Source organism: Halichoeres trimaculatus, unplaced genomic scaffold, assembly GCF_033239565.1.
Source record: "Halichoeres trimaculatus isolate MK-OKI-2021-1 unplaced genomic scaffold, fHalTri1.1 fHalTri1_scaffold_13, whole genome shotgun sequence".
NCBI classification, from domain to species: Eukaryota; Metazoa; Chordata; class Actinopteri; order Labriformes; family Labridae; genus Halichoeres; species Halichoeres trimaculatus.
In genome coordinates this window covers 6,215,875-6,236,092 of record NW_027437191.1, presented here as the reverse complement: position 1 = coordinate 6,236,092, position 20,218 = coordinate 6,215,875, and the positions used below count along the sequence as shown (strand labels likewise).

The 20,218-nt window shown below is 40.0% G+C and overlaps 1 protein-coding gene across 2 annotated transcripts; it reads left to right on the top strand.

The window, feature by feature from the left end:
• The first annotated feature begins 6 nt into the window (after positions 1 to 6).
• On the top strand, positions 7 to 14,647 carry gopc (golgi-associated PDZ and coiled-coil motif containing). 2 transcript variants are annotated; one of them, XM_074685213.1, is made up of 9 exons: positions 7 to 495; positions 5,321 to 5,485; positions 6,077 to 6,100; positions 9,124 to 9,299; positions 11,496 to 11,661; positions 11,745 to 11,840; positions 11,923 to 12,087; positions 12,195 to 12,360; positions 14,381 to 14,647. In XM_074685213.1, the coding sequence occupies exons 1-9, from the start codon at positions 235 to 237 to the stop codon at positions 14,500 to 14,502; spliced, it is 1,341 nt and encodes a 446-aa protein (XP_074541314.1). In that variant the 5' UTR covers positions 7 to 234; the 3' UTR covers positions 14,503 to 14,647. The 2 variants fall into 2 exon arrangements, with proteins under 2 accessions (XP_074541314.1, XP_074541315.1); XM_074685214.1 differs by lacking the exon at positions 6,077 to 6,100.
• The last annotated feature ends 5,571 nt before the right edge of the window (positions 14,648 to 20,218 follow it).

Here is a 20,218-nt window from a genome sequence, read left to right as displayed (position 1 = left end):
GGCAGTCAGACCCTGGTAGTCGCTGTCAGAGCCGATCGGAAGTCTGATGTGGGACTTCCTGGTTCCTGGAGAAGAATCAGACAACAACAGTGGTCAGATTTCTCTGCGCTCCAACACTTCGTGTTATAGTCACCTGGTGAGAGGATATTTCCACTGTTTGACGTCGCTGTGTTTCCTTCAAAGACGTTTAACAGCCGTTAGCTTCAGGCTAACGTTAGCAGTGGTGCTCTGGTGATGTCCGCCTCGGCTGGATGCTCCCCGGTGGGCCCGGGCTCAGGCCTGGGTCCCGGGATGTCCATGTTCCGCTGGCTGGAAGTGCTGGAGAAGGAATTTGACAAGGCCTTCGTGGACGTGGACCTGCTGCTAGGGGAGATAGACCCGGACCAGGTGGACATCACGTACGAGGGCCGACAGAAGATGACCAACCTGAGCTCCTGCTTCGCTCAGCTGTGCCACAAAGCTCAGACGGTCTTCCAGCTCAACCACAAACTGGAGGTAAGGTTGATACCAACATATTGATTATTATCCAAACAGGGTCATAAACACTGTTATAGCCCAAGCTTCATCCGGAAGTTAGCCTGAACTAATTGAACCGTATTCTGCACGAATTATGGAATCATTCCACAAACTGGAGTTCATTTTTTTTCCGTTTGCTCCTTTACCTGAACGATTTATGTAAATATTTCTTTAGTTGGTTCTTTTTTCTTTAGACTCTGAAATCTAGGAGTTGTGGGCTGTGTGGCCTAAAAACACCATAACTTAATATCAGATAACCCATACCACCGACTAATCCCAGTATCAGGATTTCTATGATGAATCGTCTTAACCCAGAGTAAACAACACCTATCTGCCAGGTTGGCAGGTAACCTACAATTCTCCCCCTCCCTCTGTAAATGGCACCTGCTAATCACATCCCTGTGTTTGTGTTTGTGTGTGTATTCAGCACAAACCGTTGATTTTCCACATCCGGTGCTTTTTTTTTCATGCTCCAGTTAATCGTAATAATCTTGAGCTGTTTGATCATGGTAAAGCTTCTGCCTTCTGAAGTCTTCATTTTCAACACAACGTACACTGTACCTCTGCTTTACACACACACACACACACACACACACACACACACACACACACACACACACACACACACACACACACACACACACACACACACACACACAGCTGCTTCTCTTACTCATTTCCTAGCAGTTCTTACACATCTCTCTTTTCTTCTCCATCCTGGTTTGTGCTGATGTTACACAACATGTCATCACAAATTGTGAAGCATTCAGATTTCTTTGCCTTCCCCATTTCTGCTGCATGTTGATCTGAGCTCTTGGGGCTTTGGGGAGCAGGGGCAAGGCCCGCAGTCAGCTGTGAAGGAAGGAAGAAAGGAAGGAAAGGAAGGAAAGGATGCACCACAAATGGGCAAATACGCTAAACACAGGAGATGGCACAGTAATTGTTTAGTATCTATTAACGAGGTTGGGAGGATCTAGAAAGCTATAATTAAATTTGGCATTAACATAAGCTTACATACCCAGCCACTTGCACAAGTTTGAACATTTTGCAGGGTTTCCTTCACTCTATAGTAGGCCTGTCACGATAACAAATTTTGCTAGACGATAATTTTCCAAAATATTATTGCCAATAAACAATATTATTGTCAATAGTAATTTGATTTTTTTTTCCATTTTTTAATTGATGTAATTATGATAAATGGGATAATAAAGTGAGTACACCATATCAAAAGTAAGAAACTTAAATTTCTTAAGAGTATTTAACTGTAATTAAAAGGTCAGGATCTTTTAAATAAAATAAATTTAACAAAAAATAAAATAAATTTAACAAACAAGAAAGAGAAAAAAAACGAAATGAAAAATGAAATGGACCCTCTTTTAGAAAAAAATACACGTTAATGAAAATAATTAATACTAATCAAAAACAATAAAACATAGACCTTGTCTCTAAAGGAAAAACAAAACTCAAAAAAAAAAAACAACAACAATAAAAACTATAGCCTAAATAAAAGGGAGTTTATACAGTTCCTGAATTGTTTGTAACATGTACTTTTTCCCAGTCAATCCGTACTGTCTGTCAAACATTTTTAACATTTCTGGCTTTCAACCGTATTGAAGGGCTGCATTTCTTTGGCAATGTAGCTGTCTTTGAGCGGCCACCATTTTGTGCTTTTATTTCTATTTACTTTGCAGACCAAAAGCCTCAGTAAGAGCGAATTGTCAAAGAACAAGGCTCCGCTGCACCTCCCCTTCTTCTTCTTCGTCGCCACTATTTTCAAACAAATGCGACATATCAGCTCGTTGGTGTTCATGAGCTCACACTTTGTTCATTCTGATAAAAAAACAAAATATTCCCACACTGGGACTGTGGCAGGCGGCTTAAGAACCGTATCTTTCGTGTCATCACTCATATTAGCGTGTTTCCTCCTTACCCCTCAGGACGCTCGCTTCAGCTCTCTCCTGTGTACGCGAGAGCAGCACTGTCTTCACCCCAAAGATCGCATTTTTGACAGATGCTCACTCCGCTATAAATCTGCTAAAGCCGCTATAGAACCTATGCACCCCGATGTTAGGAAAGATAGACGTAGTGAGCCATCTTCTCATTCAGCCTCTTTGGTCAAAAGAGAGGAGGAAAACAAACATGCATGCACGTGTCAGTTTATCGAGGCTGGCAAACTTACCGAGGACGTTTTTATTTATCGTTCGGTTAATTGATTTAGTGATTATCGTGACAGGCCTACTCTATAGTTTAATCGTCAGTTCATCTTTATGAAACTTTCACCTTTGACAAAACTGCATTGTGTCAGTGTTTTCACAGATTAGGGAGCTACATTTTTTTATTATTCATAATTAAAAAATAAATTAAATAGTTACACTATATTTATACTCTAAACCCCAGAATATCACTGTTATAAGATGTGGTTTCTTTTTGGGGTTGTCTTCCTACTCAGTCATTCAGCAATGTGAAGTTTCTGTGCAGCTGTGTAGCTGCTTCCTGCTCCATCTGTTTTCAACATGCAGGGTCTGTCCGCTCTCCAGCAGTCTGTCATGTTGGTGCTTGGTGACAATATCCAGCAAGAGTTCAAGCACCGTGGCTTTGTTTGATTACTTATCAGGTGATCACGATATCAGTAACTCATCAAGTCCTGGCCTGTGTATAAATTCAACATGGCTGTATGAGGTAGTTGGTCAAATATTGACACACATCTTGTCAACACTGTCCCAGGCTTTGGTAAAGTCTTAAAATGTGCAGCTGTTGTCGTGGCTAAAGGAGTTCGGACTGTAGGTGTATGGAGTTGAAAAAGTAGTTTTTATCTGTTTATTATCGGATTCTCTTCTTTCTGTGCACTCTTGGGCTTTTGAGTGAAATGCTTTAATGACCAGGTGTGAGATGTTTGAAATAAATAAGTTTAAGTTTAATTTGATTGATTTGTTTGATTTAGGACAAAGTTATTTGGTGCCAGTACGGCCTAGCAGCCAGGTGGAGGAACTTACTGTCCTTTTCCTGCATGTCACTCTGCAGTCTGGCCCTATTTCCTGTGCTCTATGTCCTGTCCTCTTGGCACGAGAGACTGGGAAAAAAACACAGCTTTGACTATTTAAAAAAATGTATTAAAAAAGGGTTATGGGACGGATAACCATGTGTATACCGAAAACTGGTCAGGACGTGTGACATTATCAGGGTTACCTTCTTGTTTTGTTGTGAAATGTTGAGCTGTAGAATAAATCAAAAATTTTAACAATTAACAATTTTATTACATGTCTATAAGGTTTGAAGTTAAATCAATCAGTCAATATTCTACTGTGATTGCAATAGTTAAATAAAGATATGTATATTTGTATTGATCCATGCATTAATTTATCTTGTTTCATCATAACATGTAGGCCTGGCCTACAGGAAAGACTTGTTTATATGTTGACACTATCCTTTGTCATGTTGGTCATACTACAGGACGGTTTATTGCTTGTGTTTGGTGAATAATGCAGAAGAAGATCGATAGATAACCCCCCCCCCCCCCAAAAAAAAAAATAATTAATTAATTAATTAATTAAAAAATAAAAATAAATCAATCAATCAATTAATTAATTAATTTAAAAAAATTGCAATTTGATTATTTTCCAAAATCATTCAGCCCTAGTACAACCTAAAATACAATCCTTACAATCTGTGAGTCATAACCATGGCTGTATGTGTTCGCTGCAGCTCTGTGAGCAGTGCCACAGCTAAATCTGGCTGAAATGAGCCTGACCTCTGATTATCAAGTCAAAAATAGGGGCTGCACCGCCGCCTGCAGCTTCAGTCCAACAGAACAGGTTTATCTTCCTGCCTCCCTAAAGATACCAGTGTGACAACATTTTCCCTGCAGAGTAACATGATAGTGTTACATTAGCATGATAGAGACCTCATTTCAAGCTTTAAGACACTTCACAACACCGCTCCCACTCTGCTGTTTCTGAATCAAATGATATCAAACTCCCTCTCACATACACCAGTTAAAGGTTTTTCTTTGGCGAACACATTTACAGTTCAGCAGAGAAGATTCCCCTGATCGTAAAAAGGAGTGATGGATAGTTAATACACGTTTGTTGAAGTGTGGCTCTGATTTAGGGTGGTTTATACTTTTACTCTTTGGCCGATTCAGTTTTTACAAGTGAGCACACAGCATTCCTTACAAGAAGCCCTTATATAAACATTCATAAATATTTTGGACAATTTGTGAGTTTAACAACAAGAACTTTGTGGAATCAGTTGTACTAAAACCTTTAATTGGAAAACCATTTTATAAATCTGGCTGTTTGTCTTTATGTTTTCACCATGAAGGATTTCTTAAAAAGGACAAATGAGGTTGACAGGAGCTGATTTCCCTCTGGAGTTTTCTTTTCCTCAGAACAAACCCATCCAGAGAATAAAGCTAAATAAAGACGCTCTTTTTTCAATTGTAATTGTTGCTCTGAGACTTTTTGGTTTCTTGTGCTGTGAGCAGAGCTCTGCCAAAGAAATGTTTCTTCCATTGCTTCCTGATTTCTGATGGTTAACATGGTTTAAGTTTACAGGTTTACAGTCAAATACAACCAGGATCTAAATGTGACTCTGACATCAGGTTAAACAGTAAAAAGGAATTGGTTGGAACGCCAAAATGTCAATCACACGGACTGAAATCTGCAGAGGTTATCATTTAATTTGCTGTGTATCTGAGCCAGTCATCGCCTAATACAGCTGCAGCTGGATTCGTTGCTCTGTGTTCTCTCTGACCTAATGTTTCTGGTGTCCTCTCCCTGTCCCCCTGTCCTCCTCTTCCCTACAGGCTCAGCTGGTGGACCTGCGCTCAGAGTTAACCGATGCAAAGGCTGAGCGGGCGGTGCTGGAGCGGGAAGTGCACGACCAGCTCCTACAGCTTCACGCTCTGCAGCTGCAGCTCCACGCCAAGCAGGGCCAGGACGAGGACTCAGACTCCATTAAAGACAAACTGGTAAGGGGAAGGGCTCTGTCCATGAGATTTAGCTGGAAACATCTGAAGATTAATTTGATGGAGATTATAGAGATACAGGATGCTGAAGCAATGCAGATGAACAGTTTGGATCCAGACTGAGACCAATTTTCCTCCAGGACCAATTCTGCTATTTTTTATTTTTTAATATGTATGCCAACATTTTAACAAGTAACCCTGGATTAAATACTGACCCCATCTTAACATAAACAAATCCATAAAACATGAGCTCTAAATTGGACAACACAGCTTTAAGGATGATTTCATGTTTGTTCTTCTTTTATTTAGTGAACAAAAATGATTAAAAATGAATAAAGAAAAATGAATCAGAGCTCATCCAACCAAACAAAAATACTCAAATAATTGAGTCATAAGTGTCAAGGATAAACTGTTTAACTTATAAACTTCTTTGATACCTCCTGCTCTCTGATTGGCTCCTCTGCTTCTGGCGCCTCTTTTCCTTCAGCCCTGATGTTCATTCTGCTCTACATGGTGTCTGCTGCTTCTTACACACACTGATGATTTTACCCACTAACTCTTTAATCTGTGACTTCTTTCTGTTCTTCCTCTAAGCCTGCACCAACAATGGATCAGATGGTAAGTGTGAGAGTGTTTGTGTATGTGTGCACCGTAAGTTTGTGTAGCTGCACCTAACACAGCTAGTGTACTAACACAGTGGTTCGCTGAGGGGTCCTGAAATGCCTTTCAAAGTTTAAAAACTGTTTGACTTTTCTAAATATATAATAATTACAGTAAAAATATGGACAAAATATGAGTTAAAGCTTATATGAAATTGTGAATATAGAACATTTTTGATTGGTTTTCCACATCACCTGTTTTTGGTTGAAGCCCCCCCCGCCGCCCCAGGTGACTTTAGGTCTGTTTTTTCTACACTTTTTATTTGATTCAGGGGTCGTGGGCTGAAAAGTTGCACCCGCGGACACTTGCATACCTGTCTGCTCACTAACACCAGACATGCAGCTGTCACCTTTTTATAAAGCACAAGTTGGTTCTTTATTCAGTAACATTATTAAAAACAATCTGCTGCTAGGGATGGGTACCACATTTGAAACAATATGGTACCAATGCCCGATACCTGGAAATGGGTATTAGTACTCAACGGTACCAATTTTCAGTACTTTTTGTGTTGATGTGGTAAAAAAAAAAAATTGATTTGTTTAGTAGTAAAATATTTATATATTTTTTTCAATTTTAACATATTCTTCAATATTTATCCTTGCAATGCTGTGTTCATGTCCAGTATGGAAAATCATCTACTCTTCCACTCCCTCACAGTCACAAGGATGCATTGAGGTACCTAAACATGGTACCTTTTAATTTTACGTCAATCAGTACCCAGTACTTTTGACAGAATTCGGTTGGTACCTATAAAAGTACCTAATTTGGTACCCATCCCTACTGCTGACCCTGAAAGTCTTAACATGAAGTCAGGAAAAAGGGACCCGTACCCCCTGAAGACTTCCAAGGCTACTTCACACCTTATAAACGCCTTAAACTGTAATCCCTGCATGCAGGAAACTATGTTTACTTCAGTACCTCAAACAGAGGAGGGGACATGGGATTGCTGTAATCACAAAGAGTGTGTACAACATTGTGTCTTATTTAATGACTCGGTTTACCACAAAAATAGGATATACTCATAATTTATTATTATCGTTTTGATAATTAATGATTTACAAATGAGTAAAAAGCTTCAGCTCATTAGAACTGGCTCAGCTGAGGAAGGAAAAATCTGCATAAAAAGCCTATAAGCTCAAATCCTGAGGAGCTGAGCTTGTTCCCGGGTGGTGGTGATGGTGGTGACGGAGCTGCTCTTCTGAAGTAGGTCATTAAGCAGGTGGAGCAGAAAACTATATGCTCCTAAGGATCAGATAAAAATATATACCACAGATTAAGACATGTCCAAAGAAACAGGACGGCTCATCACTTTGGTGATGCTTCAGACATCCAGACAGGAACAGAGAGTAAAGAGCATGAAGAGCCTTCAGGAATAATCCTGCTCTGTTCAGTAACTCTAAACGTTGTGTTCATTTTTCAAATTAGACAATATCTATTCATTTAGTGAACGGCTTATTCTGGCACTCGTCAGCTGGGCCGACAGATATGAGGAATTTTTGTCCATACTCACAACTTTTATCCAAAATAGAAATGTTTGGACATTGTTAATGAAAACTGAATTAGATTTGATGCCAGTAGCATGTTTCAAACAGTTGGGACTGGGGCATGTTTACTGTTGTGTTACATCAGCTCTTCTTTGATCAGCACTCTGTAAACATTTTAAACAGGAGACCAGTCTCTGGAGTTCACAAATGGAGATGTTGTCTCATTTTATATTCAATAAAAGATTTCAGCATCAGGACTGTAGTGATTTTGAGCCCATGCAGTGATCTCCACTACAGAGTCATGTCTGTTTTTGATGCAACCTGAAGACCTGAAGATCTGGTCCACCCAGTCTTGGTTTGGTCCTTGTCCCTTTTGTTAAGAGATCCCTCCAGATTCTCTGAATGTTCTGTAGATAATGAAACCCACCAATTTTACCCCCATTCACTTTGTGGACCATCATTTTTTATCTGTTGAACTATTTGCTCACGCAGTCTCTCACATGGGGGTAAATCTGTGCAAAACTTACTTTTGAGGTACTTTTTCAGTGTAGTGTTTTCCCTGTCGCAGCTTTTGGAACATTTTGCTGGTATCAGATTTAACATGAGCTTGAATGTTTCATAATCAGATTAAAAGTTCAATTTCAGTTTTTGTTATGTTGAAATATTTTCATCTCTAAATGGTTTGCAAACCAAAAAAATCTGTTTTCTTCTAAATTTGAAAATGTTTCTAAACTCTTTGGGAATCACAGTTTTACTTCTCATATTTTCCAATAAATCCTCAATAAACCTGAATCCCAAACAGCTTTTAAACTATGTCATTAAAGGGTTTTAGGTTTATAATACTCTACATGTGAAAAGTATTAACAAATCATGGTTTGGATTTTAGGTTAGCTTTGCTCATTTCCACAGTATTAGGAAACGTTATCCCCTCCCTGTTATTAATCAAACCTTACTTTGTGACAGACAAGAGCAGCAACAGCAGTTTAATTCAAGCCACTAATGATCAGATTTTTATGGCCGGAGTGTGTTTGGTGTCAGCTTTAACCATCATTACAGAGTAAAACTGATACTATAGAGCATGAAATAGCTTTGAATTCATAGCTTTGGAAACAAAAAGGGTCATTTCAGCTAAAGTAGTACATGTGCACTGACTGCAAACTATCATTTAATTAAAAAAGCTCTCTGGTTCCATCTCTGAAGAAAAGAAAAACACAAAAAAGGAGTTTCAAGACTTAGTTTTGTAATGTTTTCTGCATCTACATGAATTGTTTAGTATAAAGCTCATCCCCAACAACTTCATAACAATCTACAAAAAGGGTGTTTTCAAGGGGGGCAAAATTGTCATCTATTTTCTGTTAAAGAACACTTCACTTAGGTGTTATAGAAAGAAAACTTTTTTCTTTAAATGTAGTCAAACACAGATGTTTGTGATGGAGGTAGCCAGTTTGGTTAGACTGTGTTGGAAGTCTGTGTTCACACGTGTTGTGGTCCTTCCAGGAACAGGAGCTGGAGGCCGGTAAGAAGAAGAAATTGGCCGAGGCTCGTCTGGAGGCAGAAGTGAGACTGTACAGGAAAGAAAACGAGGCCCTCCGCAGGCACATGGCGGTACTGCAGGCTGAGGTGTACGGGGCCAGACTGGCTGCCAAATACCTGGACAAGGAGCTGGCTGGAAGGTGAGGAGGCAGAACTCAAAACAGCTGAGAGGTCCAGGATGAAGAAATGTTTACAGACAAACATTAATGTATAACCTGGTCTAAAACACAAACATTTTACACAGCTCTGTCTTTATTTAAACCTGCAAATAAACCACAGAAATAATAAAAAAAAAAAAACTGTCATGAACACTGAGCACAGCTTATCCATGCTCTGTTTGGCTGATTCCAAAGACAAGATTGTTTTGTGGTTCAAAAGTGTTTTGGATAAGACATGTCCACGCCCCCTGGTGGGGTTCAAAGGGACTGCAGACACTTACAAATGATTTTTGTTTTTTGGGGTTTTTTTTGGTTCCACTTCTAATATTAAACTCATACATGGGCTGTTGCAGTTATTGATCCAGTCTGATCCAAAGCCAGTATTGAGTTAAAGACCTGATACCTCTCTGGGAGGTTAAGACTGTTAATTACGTTTATAGGATGATATAATGCATTTCTATGGCTGGGTATCAACACATTTTTTCACATCATTCCCCATACTCCAAAAACACTCACTTGATTTGTTGCCAGTCACTTAAAAAAAAAAAAGGTACCAAAGGGGTTTGCAAGGTTGATAATTAAAGCGACAAAGTCACTAAATTGGCAACACTGTCTTGCATGCTGCATGAAAGCATGACAGCCAACCACAGGTAGCATTATTAGATCTTGATCAGATGATTAATCCTTTTGGTACCAAAAATTGGCAAAGTACCAAAAGATGAGGGATATTTTTAAAAGGATTTTCTCAGAAGCATTTTGGTGCCATAAAAGAGCCAGAGTTCAGAACCCAGCCCTATGCATATGTATAATATGTTCAAGATTTTTATCATATGATATATGTTTAAATTTTTTTTTGCAATTTGTAAATAAAAACAACAGATTTTTCAAGAAATGGAAAAAAAAACGAATTTCTTTGCTTCCCTGGTACTCTTTTCATTTTTTTCCTGTCCTCTGTTATTTTTCACATCTTGTGTCATGAATGTGCCTAAAGTTTTTTTTGTCTGTTTTTTCTTTTTGTTGTTGTAGTTGATTTTTTGTTTTTGTTTTTTTTAGATAGAGCCATTTTCAATCCAAATTAATTTTGAAAAACAAACTGAGCAGGCAACCCATGGGAATATCAAAATATCTATATCAGGGGTGGCCAACCAGTCAGAGACTCACTAGACTCACAAAAATTACTGTGGTACTACAAAGAGCCACATCACACACGTGGTCTTAGAGACCTCTCAAACATAAACGAAATGACATAAAATGAAAATCAATACATTTCCATCTATCTATCTATCTATCTATCTATCTATCTATCTATCTATCTATCTATCTATCTATCTATCTATCTATCTATCTATCTATCTATCTAGATAGATAGCTATTATGAGCACATGAGCAATTGAGAGGAGTACATGTAGCGAAGAGAAACTGAAACTTAAGTATAAATCTCATCACCCAGGTATTGATCAATACTGATCCCAACGTAGGCATCAATATATCAATATTTTAGATTGATCAGCACACAACTACTCATAACAATATAAAGATCCATATATATTTGTTATGAATGGATCAAAGAGTCGCACACTGAAAGGCAAAGAGCCACATGTGGCTTGCAAGCCACCAGTTGGCCACCCCTGATCTATATATAACAAAAAAAAAGCAGGTACAATTACCCCAGATTCATCTAAAGATACATCCAGCTATGCCATTTAAGGCTTTAATATTTTTAAACTTTTCTTACTCTTAACAATCCTAACTGTGATCAACCCACTAATTCAAATTTAAGCCGGATCGAATATTATCTCAGTAAAAACAAGCATATTTTTCTTGAGATAGCAAGATAAATTTCCTGATGTCTTCAGGAATCAAGATTTGCTCTTTAGATTTTTCAAGTCAGCTCATAAAGAAATCCATAGAGACCATGTTTGTGTCACAGTTTTAATAATCAATATGCTGCAAAGGGGTATCCTTTGTGCGTCCTAATGCAGCATCTGTGCATTGCATATGTTTGGTTGTATTTATATAACTCATCAGATATGACTGATTTTAGGTCTAAAATAATGATTTGTCACATCAGCGTACCTTAGATTTTTATTTCCTTGTAGTGATCTGATTGATCTCGGTCAAACCAGAGGAGACTGTTTGGACCTGCTCTGACAGCAGATTGTGTCCTGTGTGTTTCAGGGTGCAGCAGATCCAGTTGTTGGGTCGCGACATGAAGGGCCCAGCTCACGACAAACTGTGGAACCAGCTGGAGGCTGAGATCCACCTGCACCGCCACAAGACCGTCATCAGGGCGTGTCGAGGACGCAATGACCCAAAGAAACCGCTGCCCTCCCCTGTGGGACATGTGAGTGTTCAGCTACACAGCGGGTAAAACCGTTTGGATTGATTCTGTTCAGTTTGTCTGAATGTGTTGATACGTCTTTACAGGACCCTGACATGCTGAAGAAGACGCAGGGTGTTGGCCCCATCAGGAAGGTGGTGCTGGTCAAAGAGGACCACGAGGGGCTGGGGATCTCCATCACGGTAAGAGCTCACAGCCTCTTAGAGCCTGTTTGTTCTGAAAGGGGTCATAAAATTACAACTAAATCTCACTTCCTCTCACCAGGGAGGGAAAGAGCACGGAGTCCCCATCCTGATCTCAGAGATCCACCCCAGTCAGCCTGCGGACAGATGTGGCGGTCTGCATGTAGGCGACGCCATCCTCGCCGTAAACAGCATCAACCTGCGAGACGCCAAACACAAGGAGGCTGTGACCATCCTGTCCCAACAGGTAACACCTGCCAGAGTAACACACACCTGAAGCACACACTCTTCTCCTCAGTTCTCACTGTGCCTGTATCTGTGTGTGTGTTATGTGTGTGTGTTTGTGTGTGTCAGCGGGGACAGATAGAATTCGAGGTGGTGTACGTGGCACCAGAAGTGGACAGTGATGATGAGAACGTGGAGTATGAAGATGACAGCGGCCATCACTACAGACTGTACCTGGATGAACTGGATGACAGCAGCACAGCGCCCCCTAGTAACAGCTCAGCGTCACTGCAGGGTGAGTTTAGATGGTCTGAGCAGGTGTTTGGGGTTCAGAATCAGGAATGAGTGGTGAAATGAATCCAACTTGTCTTATCAGCTCCATATTCAGCTGTGGGTGGGACTCCTTCACTGACAGAGCTGCACTCTCCACTAACTCTCTGTGAGCTTTAAGATCCAAACAAAGCATCAGGGTCAACTCACTAGATCCTTTGGATGTCCAACAGCAAGGATGACTTTAAAATGTCGTAGATGCAGGCTATAAGTCATGTTAATATTTTTTTCTTTGTCTTGTCTTATTTTATTTTGATTTAACCCATACTTTAACAGGAAAATTCTCATTGCAAAAAACAGCAAGACAGAACAAAAGACAACAACAAGAAAATGTTACACCAACTAATAAATTAGCAGCGTTCAGCAGTAAAACAAGTGTACAAGATTATCAGATGATCCTCAATCCAAGAATAAAAATAATTCAGACTAAAAAAATTATCCATGTTTAGATGGGGAAGAGATGGAGCTCTTTGACCAAAGACAGAGCGGGTCAGAAACAGAATCTGTCCATGGGACTGAAAGTTACATTGAGGAGTCAGTTAAGGGCATCCATAAGACAGCTGGTCATTTAGTTCGACCTAATGCTCCACTCTTATGTCATGTTAAGACGAAAAACCTACATTTTTATTCAACAGTGATTTGTACGAGAGACAAAACGCAAAGCAGCATGGGACATTGAGTCCAGTATTTTTTTTAGAGAGGCTGAGGCAGCATGCATATAAAAAATATAGCTGTAAAAAAGGCTTCTTTTTTTTTTTTTTTCTTAAAGGAACCCAACTTCACCCTCAGATTTTTCTGGTCAGACTCTAGATGTGATGACTAAAAGACAGATTTTCACCCAGGAATAAAAGAAAAGAGGTATTCTAAAGTTGGGACACATTAAATCAGCTTTTTAGTTAAAGGGGCTGTGAGGAGTTTCTAAGTGATCTTGAAAAAGTCTCCCTTCTAGATGTATGCCCGATAGTAATCCACACTTTAAAGTGAGATCATCAGCACCAATATAGGTTACTCCTTCTTAGCTTCCTGATCAGGTCCAGCAAGATCAATGATTTACAGCATGTCAAAGTCTCTAGACAGCACCACCCCGGCTGATAGAGTTTAGCACTTTCTCTGCTGATAATGATTTCTGTGATTAATTTTGTAGTGATGGTGGACACTGGAGCCTAACTGTCAGACAGAAAAAGGACTGAAGAGCAGAAGAAAGATAAATAGGAGAGTGATAGAGCACGAGTTAAAGGCTAACACAAGAGCTAAACTGTTTGTGCTCATGTTCATTCCGACCCACAGTCAGCAGTTATTCTGCAGTGGTCTGTTCAAACTTGAGAGTCTATCAATAAAATGAAGAGTGAGGTTACGTTAGCTCTGATTGGTAGATGACTGGCAGGACATGACCAGGATTCACTAATGTTACACATTACAGACATGTCTCAGAGCATCAGTGAGCCAGTGGTGCTAAATATAGCCGGCTACTAAACTACGGTACAAACTGACAAAGTTTACTTTTTGTTACGTTTCAAACCACAGCGTTTAGAGAGGTGTCATCCACATAGAAACAAAACTTTGCATCTTTGACACTTTCACACAAATTATCAACATGAATAACAAAAAAAAAAGTCCAAACATAGACCCTTGTGGGACACCATTTTTATGTACAAAAGGCAGAGTATTAGCCATCCAACCTGGCTCCATACTGCTAGCTTTAAAACCTCTGAACAGTTTTTAATAAATATACCAAATTAGATAACCTCTGTGAAAGAATCCACTGAACCACTGTGTCCAAAGTTTCAGATAAATCTAAGAAGAGCCACAGAGTGTTCCCTGGAGTCAGTGGCATTTATGACATTGAAGACCTTGAGTCTAGTGGTAACTAGTTACTGTGGTAACTGGCAGTTTAGATAACAACTCTTCTAGCTGCTCACCTACTCACTCCTCCTGTACCTTCGTCAGCACTGACGGTTTGGTTTTCGTCTGTGTTTCCTCTGTAGCTCTGGAGAAGATGACTCTGAGTAACGGAGCCGAGAACGGCGGAGGGGACACGGGAATCTCCAGTGAGACGCCCTCAGAGGAAACTCCATCAAAGCCTCCTGAGAGCGACGGCTCGTCTTAGAGGCACAGCCGGGTCACTGCAGACATCAGAGGAGGATTGTGGGAAAATCACTTTCAAAGGACTGAATCAATGATTGAAATGAGAAATGCAGGGATGAGGGAGAGCGAATGGAAGCGTCTGTTTTCTCTTCCTCCTCCTGGTGGTGTGGCTGTGGGGGGGGTGGGTGGGGTTGTTAAGTCTGGGGCTCATGGCAATGATTCAGGTTTTAGAGATGGGGCTTTGAAGAGGTGTAAAATACTTATAGGAGTAAGCGGTGCCGAACAAACGGGGACTTTCTGGGGTCTTTTAATGAGATATTAACCCGCTGTTACATGTTTGTCAGGAACAGAGCGAGAGGTGAGTCGTTGCTTAAAATATCTTCAGGTTGCATTTTTAAGATTTAGATTCAGTTTCTCATCTGATCAGCAACACTAAAACACTATATCCTCCTTATTCATAGGAAAAAATGTATTTATTGACCTGAACTGAAAATAAATCAACTCAGATCCTCTCAGTATAGCAAGTGATGCACAGTTTTAGCATCAGAGAAGTTTGAAGTGTTGAGAAGAGCTGGGTTCTCCCAGGGTTCTGAATCAACCGAGCGCTAAAAGCTAAAGATGTGTTCAGACCACAATGGACACAGATGTTTTATGCAGTATGAAATGTGCAGTGAACACAAAGTCACACAGGAGCTACGATGAATTATCACGCAAATGTGTAAGTTTGCTCTCTGGCATCACTTAGAGTTAGCATAGCAGCCTTAAGAGCACGAGAGGTCCTGCATTCAGTCCCTTTACAAACCGGCATCAGCATGTTATTGTTTCAGCTTCTGTCAGCCTTTTCAGTGTGATAAAATCACAGACACACATTTTTATTTTGGGTCTGTAGAGCTGTAGTAAGACAGGTGGGACTCAGGAGAGACAGATGCTCCACAGCTGAGACAGAGCATATAAACCGGGCTCTGCTCAGCCTCAACTCTCCGCAAGCAGCAGGAACATTCATCCAGACACATTTCAGGAAGAAGCAGGGGAGATTAATCCAGCTGTGTAAGAATCCAGGTGAGGTTATGAACCAGGACGTGACAGAGGTTAGTCCTCAGGTGATTCTGCAGCTCGGAAAACACAAACCAGTTAGTGAAATACTTGCTCAGGATGAACAGTCAAAGAAAGGATGGGCCACATATCTTTTGATGTTTGTGTGAAATCAGTTTGAATTGTTACTCCTCTTTTTAAAGTTTTGGTCGCTTCTGAAATTAAGCATCAAATGCTGAGACACTTGACCTTAAAAAGAAATCTTAGTGTGATATTTTTTTTCAATGGGCCTCTAAAATCTGTTTAAAAGGTAAAATGTTATCTAGCCTGTCTTACAACGAAAGTGTAGCTTCTGTTTCTGTTTGAAGTTAAAGTTGTGTGGTCTGAAAGGTATCATCGGGCTTTGGTGTCAGCAGGAAAAACAGTCTGTACGGAGAGCAAAAGCAGGTGGGACACAGCATACACATGTACTATCAAGTGTAAGGGTTCAGAAATCAACTGTGTAACTTCAGTCTGTCTACTACTAAAATCTGAGGTTTGAAGTCTGCGTTTTAAGCCATCATAGATTATAAATGTTTGACTCGCAGCTGTTTGAATCCTGACTTGTAGTTGATTTTCATGAACTCTCTTGAATTCCTCCGTTGTCTTCAAACACAATCTTAGTATCCCTGGACGAGGACAATCTTGTACCTGACCTTTGACCCCTACCCCCTCCTGCCTCTCCTCAAACATGCTCCCTCACTAACATGTTCTCTGGTGTGTGTGATGCACAGCACAGTAACACCTGTATGAAAACTGTAAAGAAACAATCATTGTTAAGGACGGGCCGTTTTGCTGCGTTTCTCTTTTTTTTTATTCTGTGACATCCTGTTGTATCCTGTATCTACTCCTCGCTGTGAAATGCAGTAACGGTTTCCTCTGCTCTGATTGGACAGACTAATCCCTTTGGTTTATGATGTGTGTGTGAGTGTGAGTGTGTGTGTGTTTGTGTGAGTAAGTGTGTGAGCGCTCCAACCCAAAGGAACTCAAGTTACTGAAACCTTTAGCGTCACATGACCGTTTCCTCTCTTGCTTTTTGTAGTGTTCTGTTTCCTCGGCACTTTGTGTCTCTTCACACATACGATGTGTGTCCAGTTATGTATTCATGTAAAGAATTTATTTAGCCTTTAAATAAAGTTTGGTTCCAGTTTGGTTTATCCGTAACACCTGTGGACTTTTTTTCTTCTTTCTTCTTGAAAATAAAAGCCTCAGTGCTTCAAGATTTACCTCAAAGTTAAGGGACTAAACAAGTTATCCAAGATGTTTGGAGCATGGCTGGCTCAGAACATGTTAAAACTCTCAGTGACACTTAAACAACAACCTCCAGTTTAAAAATATGAGACAATGCTGAAGTGCTAAAATCTGCTGTTTCTTAAGTGTCTGCTTGAGGCTGGCTCCGAATGTACCAAAAGTCACATACACACCAAGCCAAAGCAGAAATTAACCCATTTACAGCCGGGAACAAAAAATTATCTCCTGTCTAAATCGCTAATTTCACTTTCAGCACACACTGTAGGGGGGGTGGCAAAGCTCAGGTCACATGACAGTCGGGTGCCCTATAGCTGTTAATGTGAAGACTCAAAGTCTGTCCTACTCCCAATAGGGCTGCACCAACCAATTTGCTTCAAAAAGCTGTTTCAGAAACAGAGGGGTGACTTCATGAAGACTACGCCCATTATTTATACGGTCTATGGCTGGCACTGCAACGATAGGACGAGTAAGACTTCAAAAAGAATTTGCAATAAAAGTGTTTATAATGTTAATCATACTACTGTTGTCTTGCTTTGACATTGTTACTACCAAGCTGTGTTTTGTATTTGGTCAGTAGTAAAAAGGTTAGTGTTGCTCGGCCTAATATCAGAGTGGGGAAATAATAAAAAAAGGTGACAACCTCAGGGGTTATAGTTGCAAGGCTCAGGATCAGGTTGTTGCAGCAAGTTGTAAGTACAGCCCCAAGCACAAAATAAGAAACAGGAGCAGGAGACAAAAGATAAAGAGTCAGTAAACCATTAAAAACTGCTTTTATACTCATCAGGGTGTTCACTGACTAATCAAAAGTTCAAGACCAGAGCTACCCAAAAAAACAAAAAAGAAAAAAAAAGAAAAAGAAAAAAGGACTCGGTAAGGAGAAGCCCCACCGTTCTTGTTGATCTCTTCATGCTCATGGAGGATCATCCACTGTCTGGACTTGATGTCCATTTCTGTAAACGTCCCTCTTCATCCATCCCCAAATGTTGTCAGAGTGATTGAGATCAGGGGAACATCAGGATGGTCCAAAGAGTGAGCTGATTCCTCAACAACCCCACCTCGCCCAAATCGCTTACTTCCATACTGTGTACTCAAACTTTTCAAATTGAGTGTACTAAGCATACTACATACTCACTGGCTTAGTGCGCAAATTTTGAGGGTGTAGTGCTGTCCCAAATCGCATACTGCCGAGCGCCATACTTACCGGGAATGATGACATGATGTCGACCTCTTCTTCTTCTACGTCTAATTGTGACCGGCTTCCAGCGCGTTTCCACCAAATACCGCCACTATTTGCCCGCAAAATTTCAAAGCCTTTTCAGTAGTATATTAAACACAGCGAATAACATGATCAGCGGTGTAGAGTTTATTAATGGGGGTCGGTGCAGCTGACTGAAGCTACCAAGAGAGCTACCGGGGCGCTGTGGCAGTTAAAATACATCCACAAATTAAATGTCTGAGTGGTGCTTCTGGTCATGTATTCACTGTGCAGGGTCTAACCCGCTTGTTATTATATTTGCCTGGTTCACCAGGTAATGCTAGGGCCCCGGTAACTGTTAGCCCAATGAGCTTTGGCATTTGAGAGAGCTGTTAGCTCAACTAGCATTAGCATAGCCCAGTGTTTCTCAATCCTGGTCCTGGGGACCCCTACACGTTTTAGATGTTACCTCACTCCAACACACCTGATTCAAATGAATGGCTCGTTATAAGGCTCGAGCAGAGCTTGATGACGAGCTGATCATTTGAATCAGGTGTGTTGGAGTCGGGTAACATCTAAAACATGCAGGGCAGGGGGTCCCCAGGACCAGATTTGAGAAACACTGGCATAGCCTATCATTCGCAGAACAAAACAAACAAAAACAAGTTACACCACATACACAACGTCAACAGCTGATGGTGCTTGGTGGAAACAACACGTGTAAAAAACAACATCAATAAGTTACATTTATACATGCTGCCAGAGGAGGAAATGAGTGCGTTAAGTGTCCACAGCTGCATACTCAAAATCCGGGCCGATTTGAGTACATCATCCTGGTACTTTTGCATACTTATTTTTCGCATACTATGCATACTGTTTTTCATTTTGACGCAGTATACTCAAAATTTTGAGTATTTGAGTATGGAAGTATGCGATTTGGGACGCACTATTTGTCTTTTTGCCTTTGTAAAAATGACACAAGAGACGGATTTCTGCCTAGATCTAGACTTTTTAAAGCTCTGGTCCTAAACTTTTGATCAGCTGATGCTGATGAACATCCTGTTTGAGTGTGAATATGTCTCTTCTCCTGTTTCTACTCTTTGCATTTTGAAGCTCTTCTTACAACCGTCTTTGGATCCAACAGTGAGAAATGTGGCTTCTTGTCATTTTATCTCTCATCTTAAGACTTTCCTTAGGAGTGTATCTGCACAGACACACACTTTGTTTGCTCTACATTTGACCCTGTGAGTGTGCTGTGTGGATTACAGGTTTACAATAATGACTCTCTGTATTGTAGCAGTGCATACAGATTTCACCATCTACAACAATGAACACGAGGCTTGTAAGAAAGGTTTATTTGTATTTTTAGTAAAATAAGCTTTGTCATCTCAACAACTTACAAAAACAAATGTACACTTCAAATATAATTGTTATACAAACAACTGTTTCTTAAGACCAGACAAAACATCCTAGAGTAAAAGAGAAGTTAAGATGTTAGGGTTTTTTTTCCTCTTATCTGAAATAATAAAGCCAAGTAAAATGTACAAAGTAAAGCCAATGTTATGAGTGCTGTATATATGTTCTGTGGAACATTTAATTTCCTCATTAAGTGCTGACAAGGAAAGGCGCCATCGCGGTCAGACAGTTTAACCCAACTCATCCATCACTAATTCATGAAATATAACACAGTCTACTTTCTGTACAACCCTTCCAATGGTTTTCCAAAAGCAACAAAAAAGTTCTGCTTATTCTGCTAAATGTCTGACCTACATTATCTGCAGCAGATAGAAGATGTCATTACAATGTTAAAGAAAGAGGTCAGAGGTCATGAAGTAGTGAGTTGTATGCACACTAAATAGCTGCGAAACATGATGTAGATACAATAAACATGCTTTAATAAACAATACCTACAAGTTTCATATTATTTTAACTTTATCAAAACAGATCATCTGTGGAGCCATTTTCAGTGCATGTTTAACTGAAGCTGTATGTTTTAATCTCTGTAAATGATCTCTGAGTAAAACTGGAGCATGTTTAAAGTCTTATTCAAAAAACTCAACACATCTTTGGTATTTATTGCTTTAAGCATTAAAACAGGAAACTAAAACATGACTGGAAAAGATATCCAAAGCTATCAGTGCACCGCTAGATCTGCCACCCATGCTTCAAACACAAGCTTCGACAAAGTCCCTTTCTTCAGTTTGTCATTTAGATGTTATAA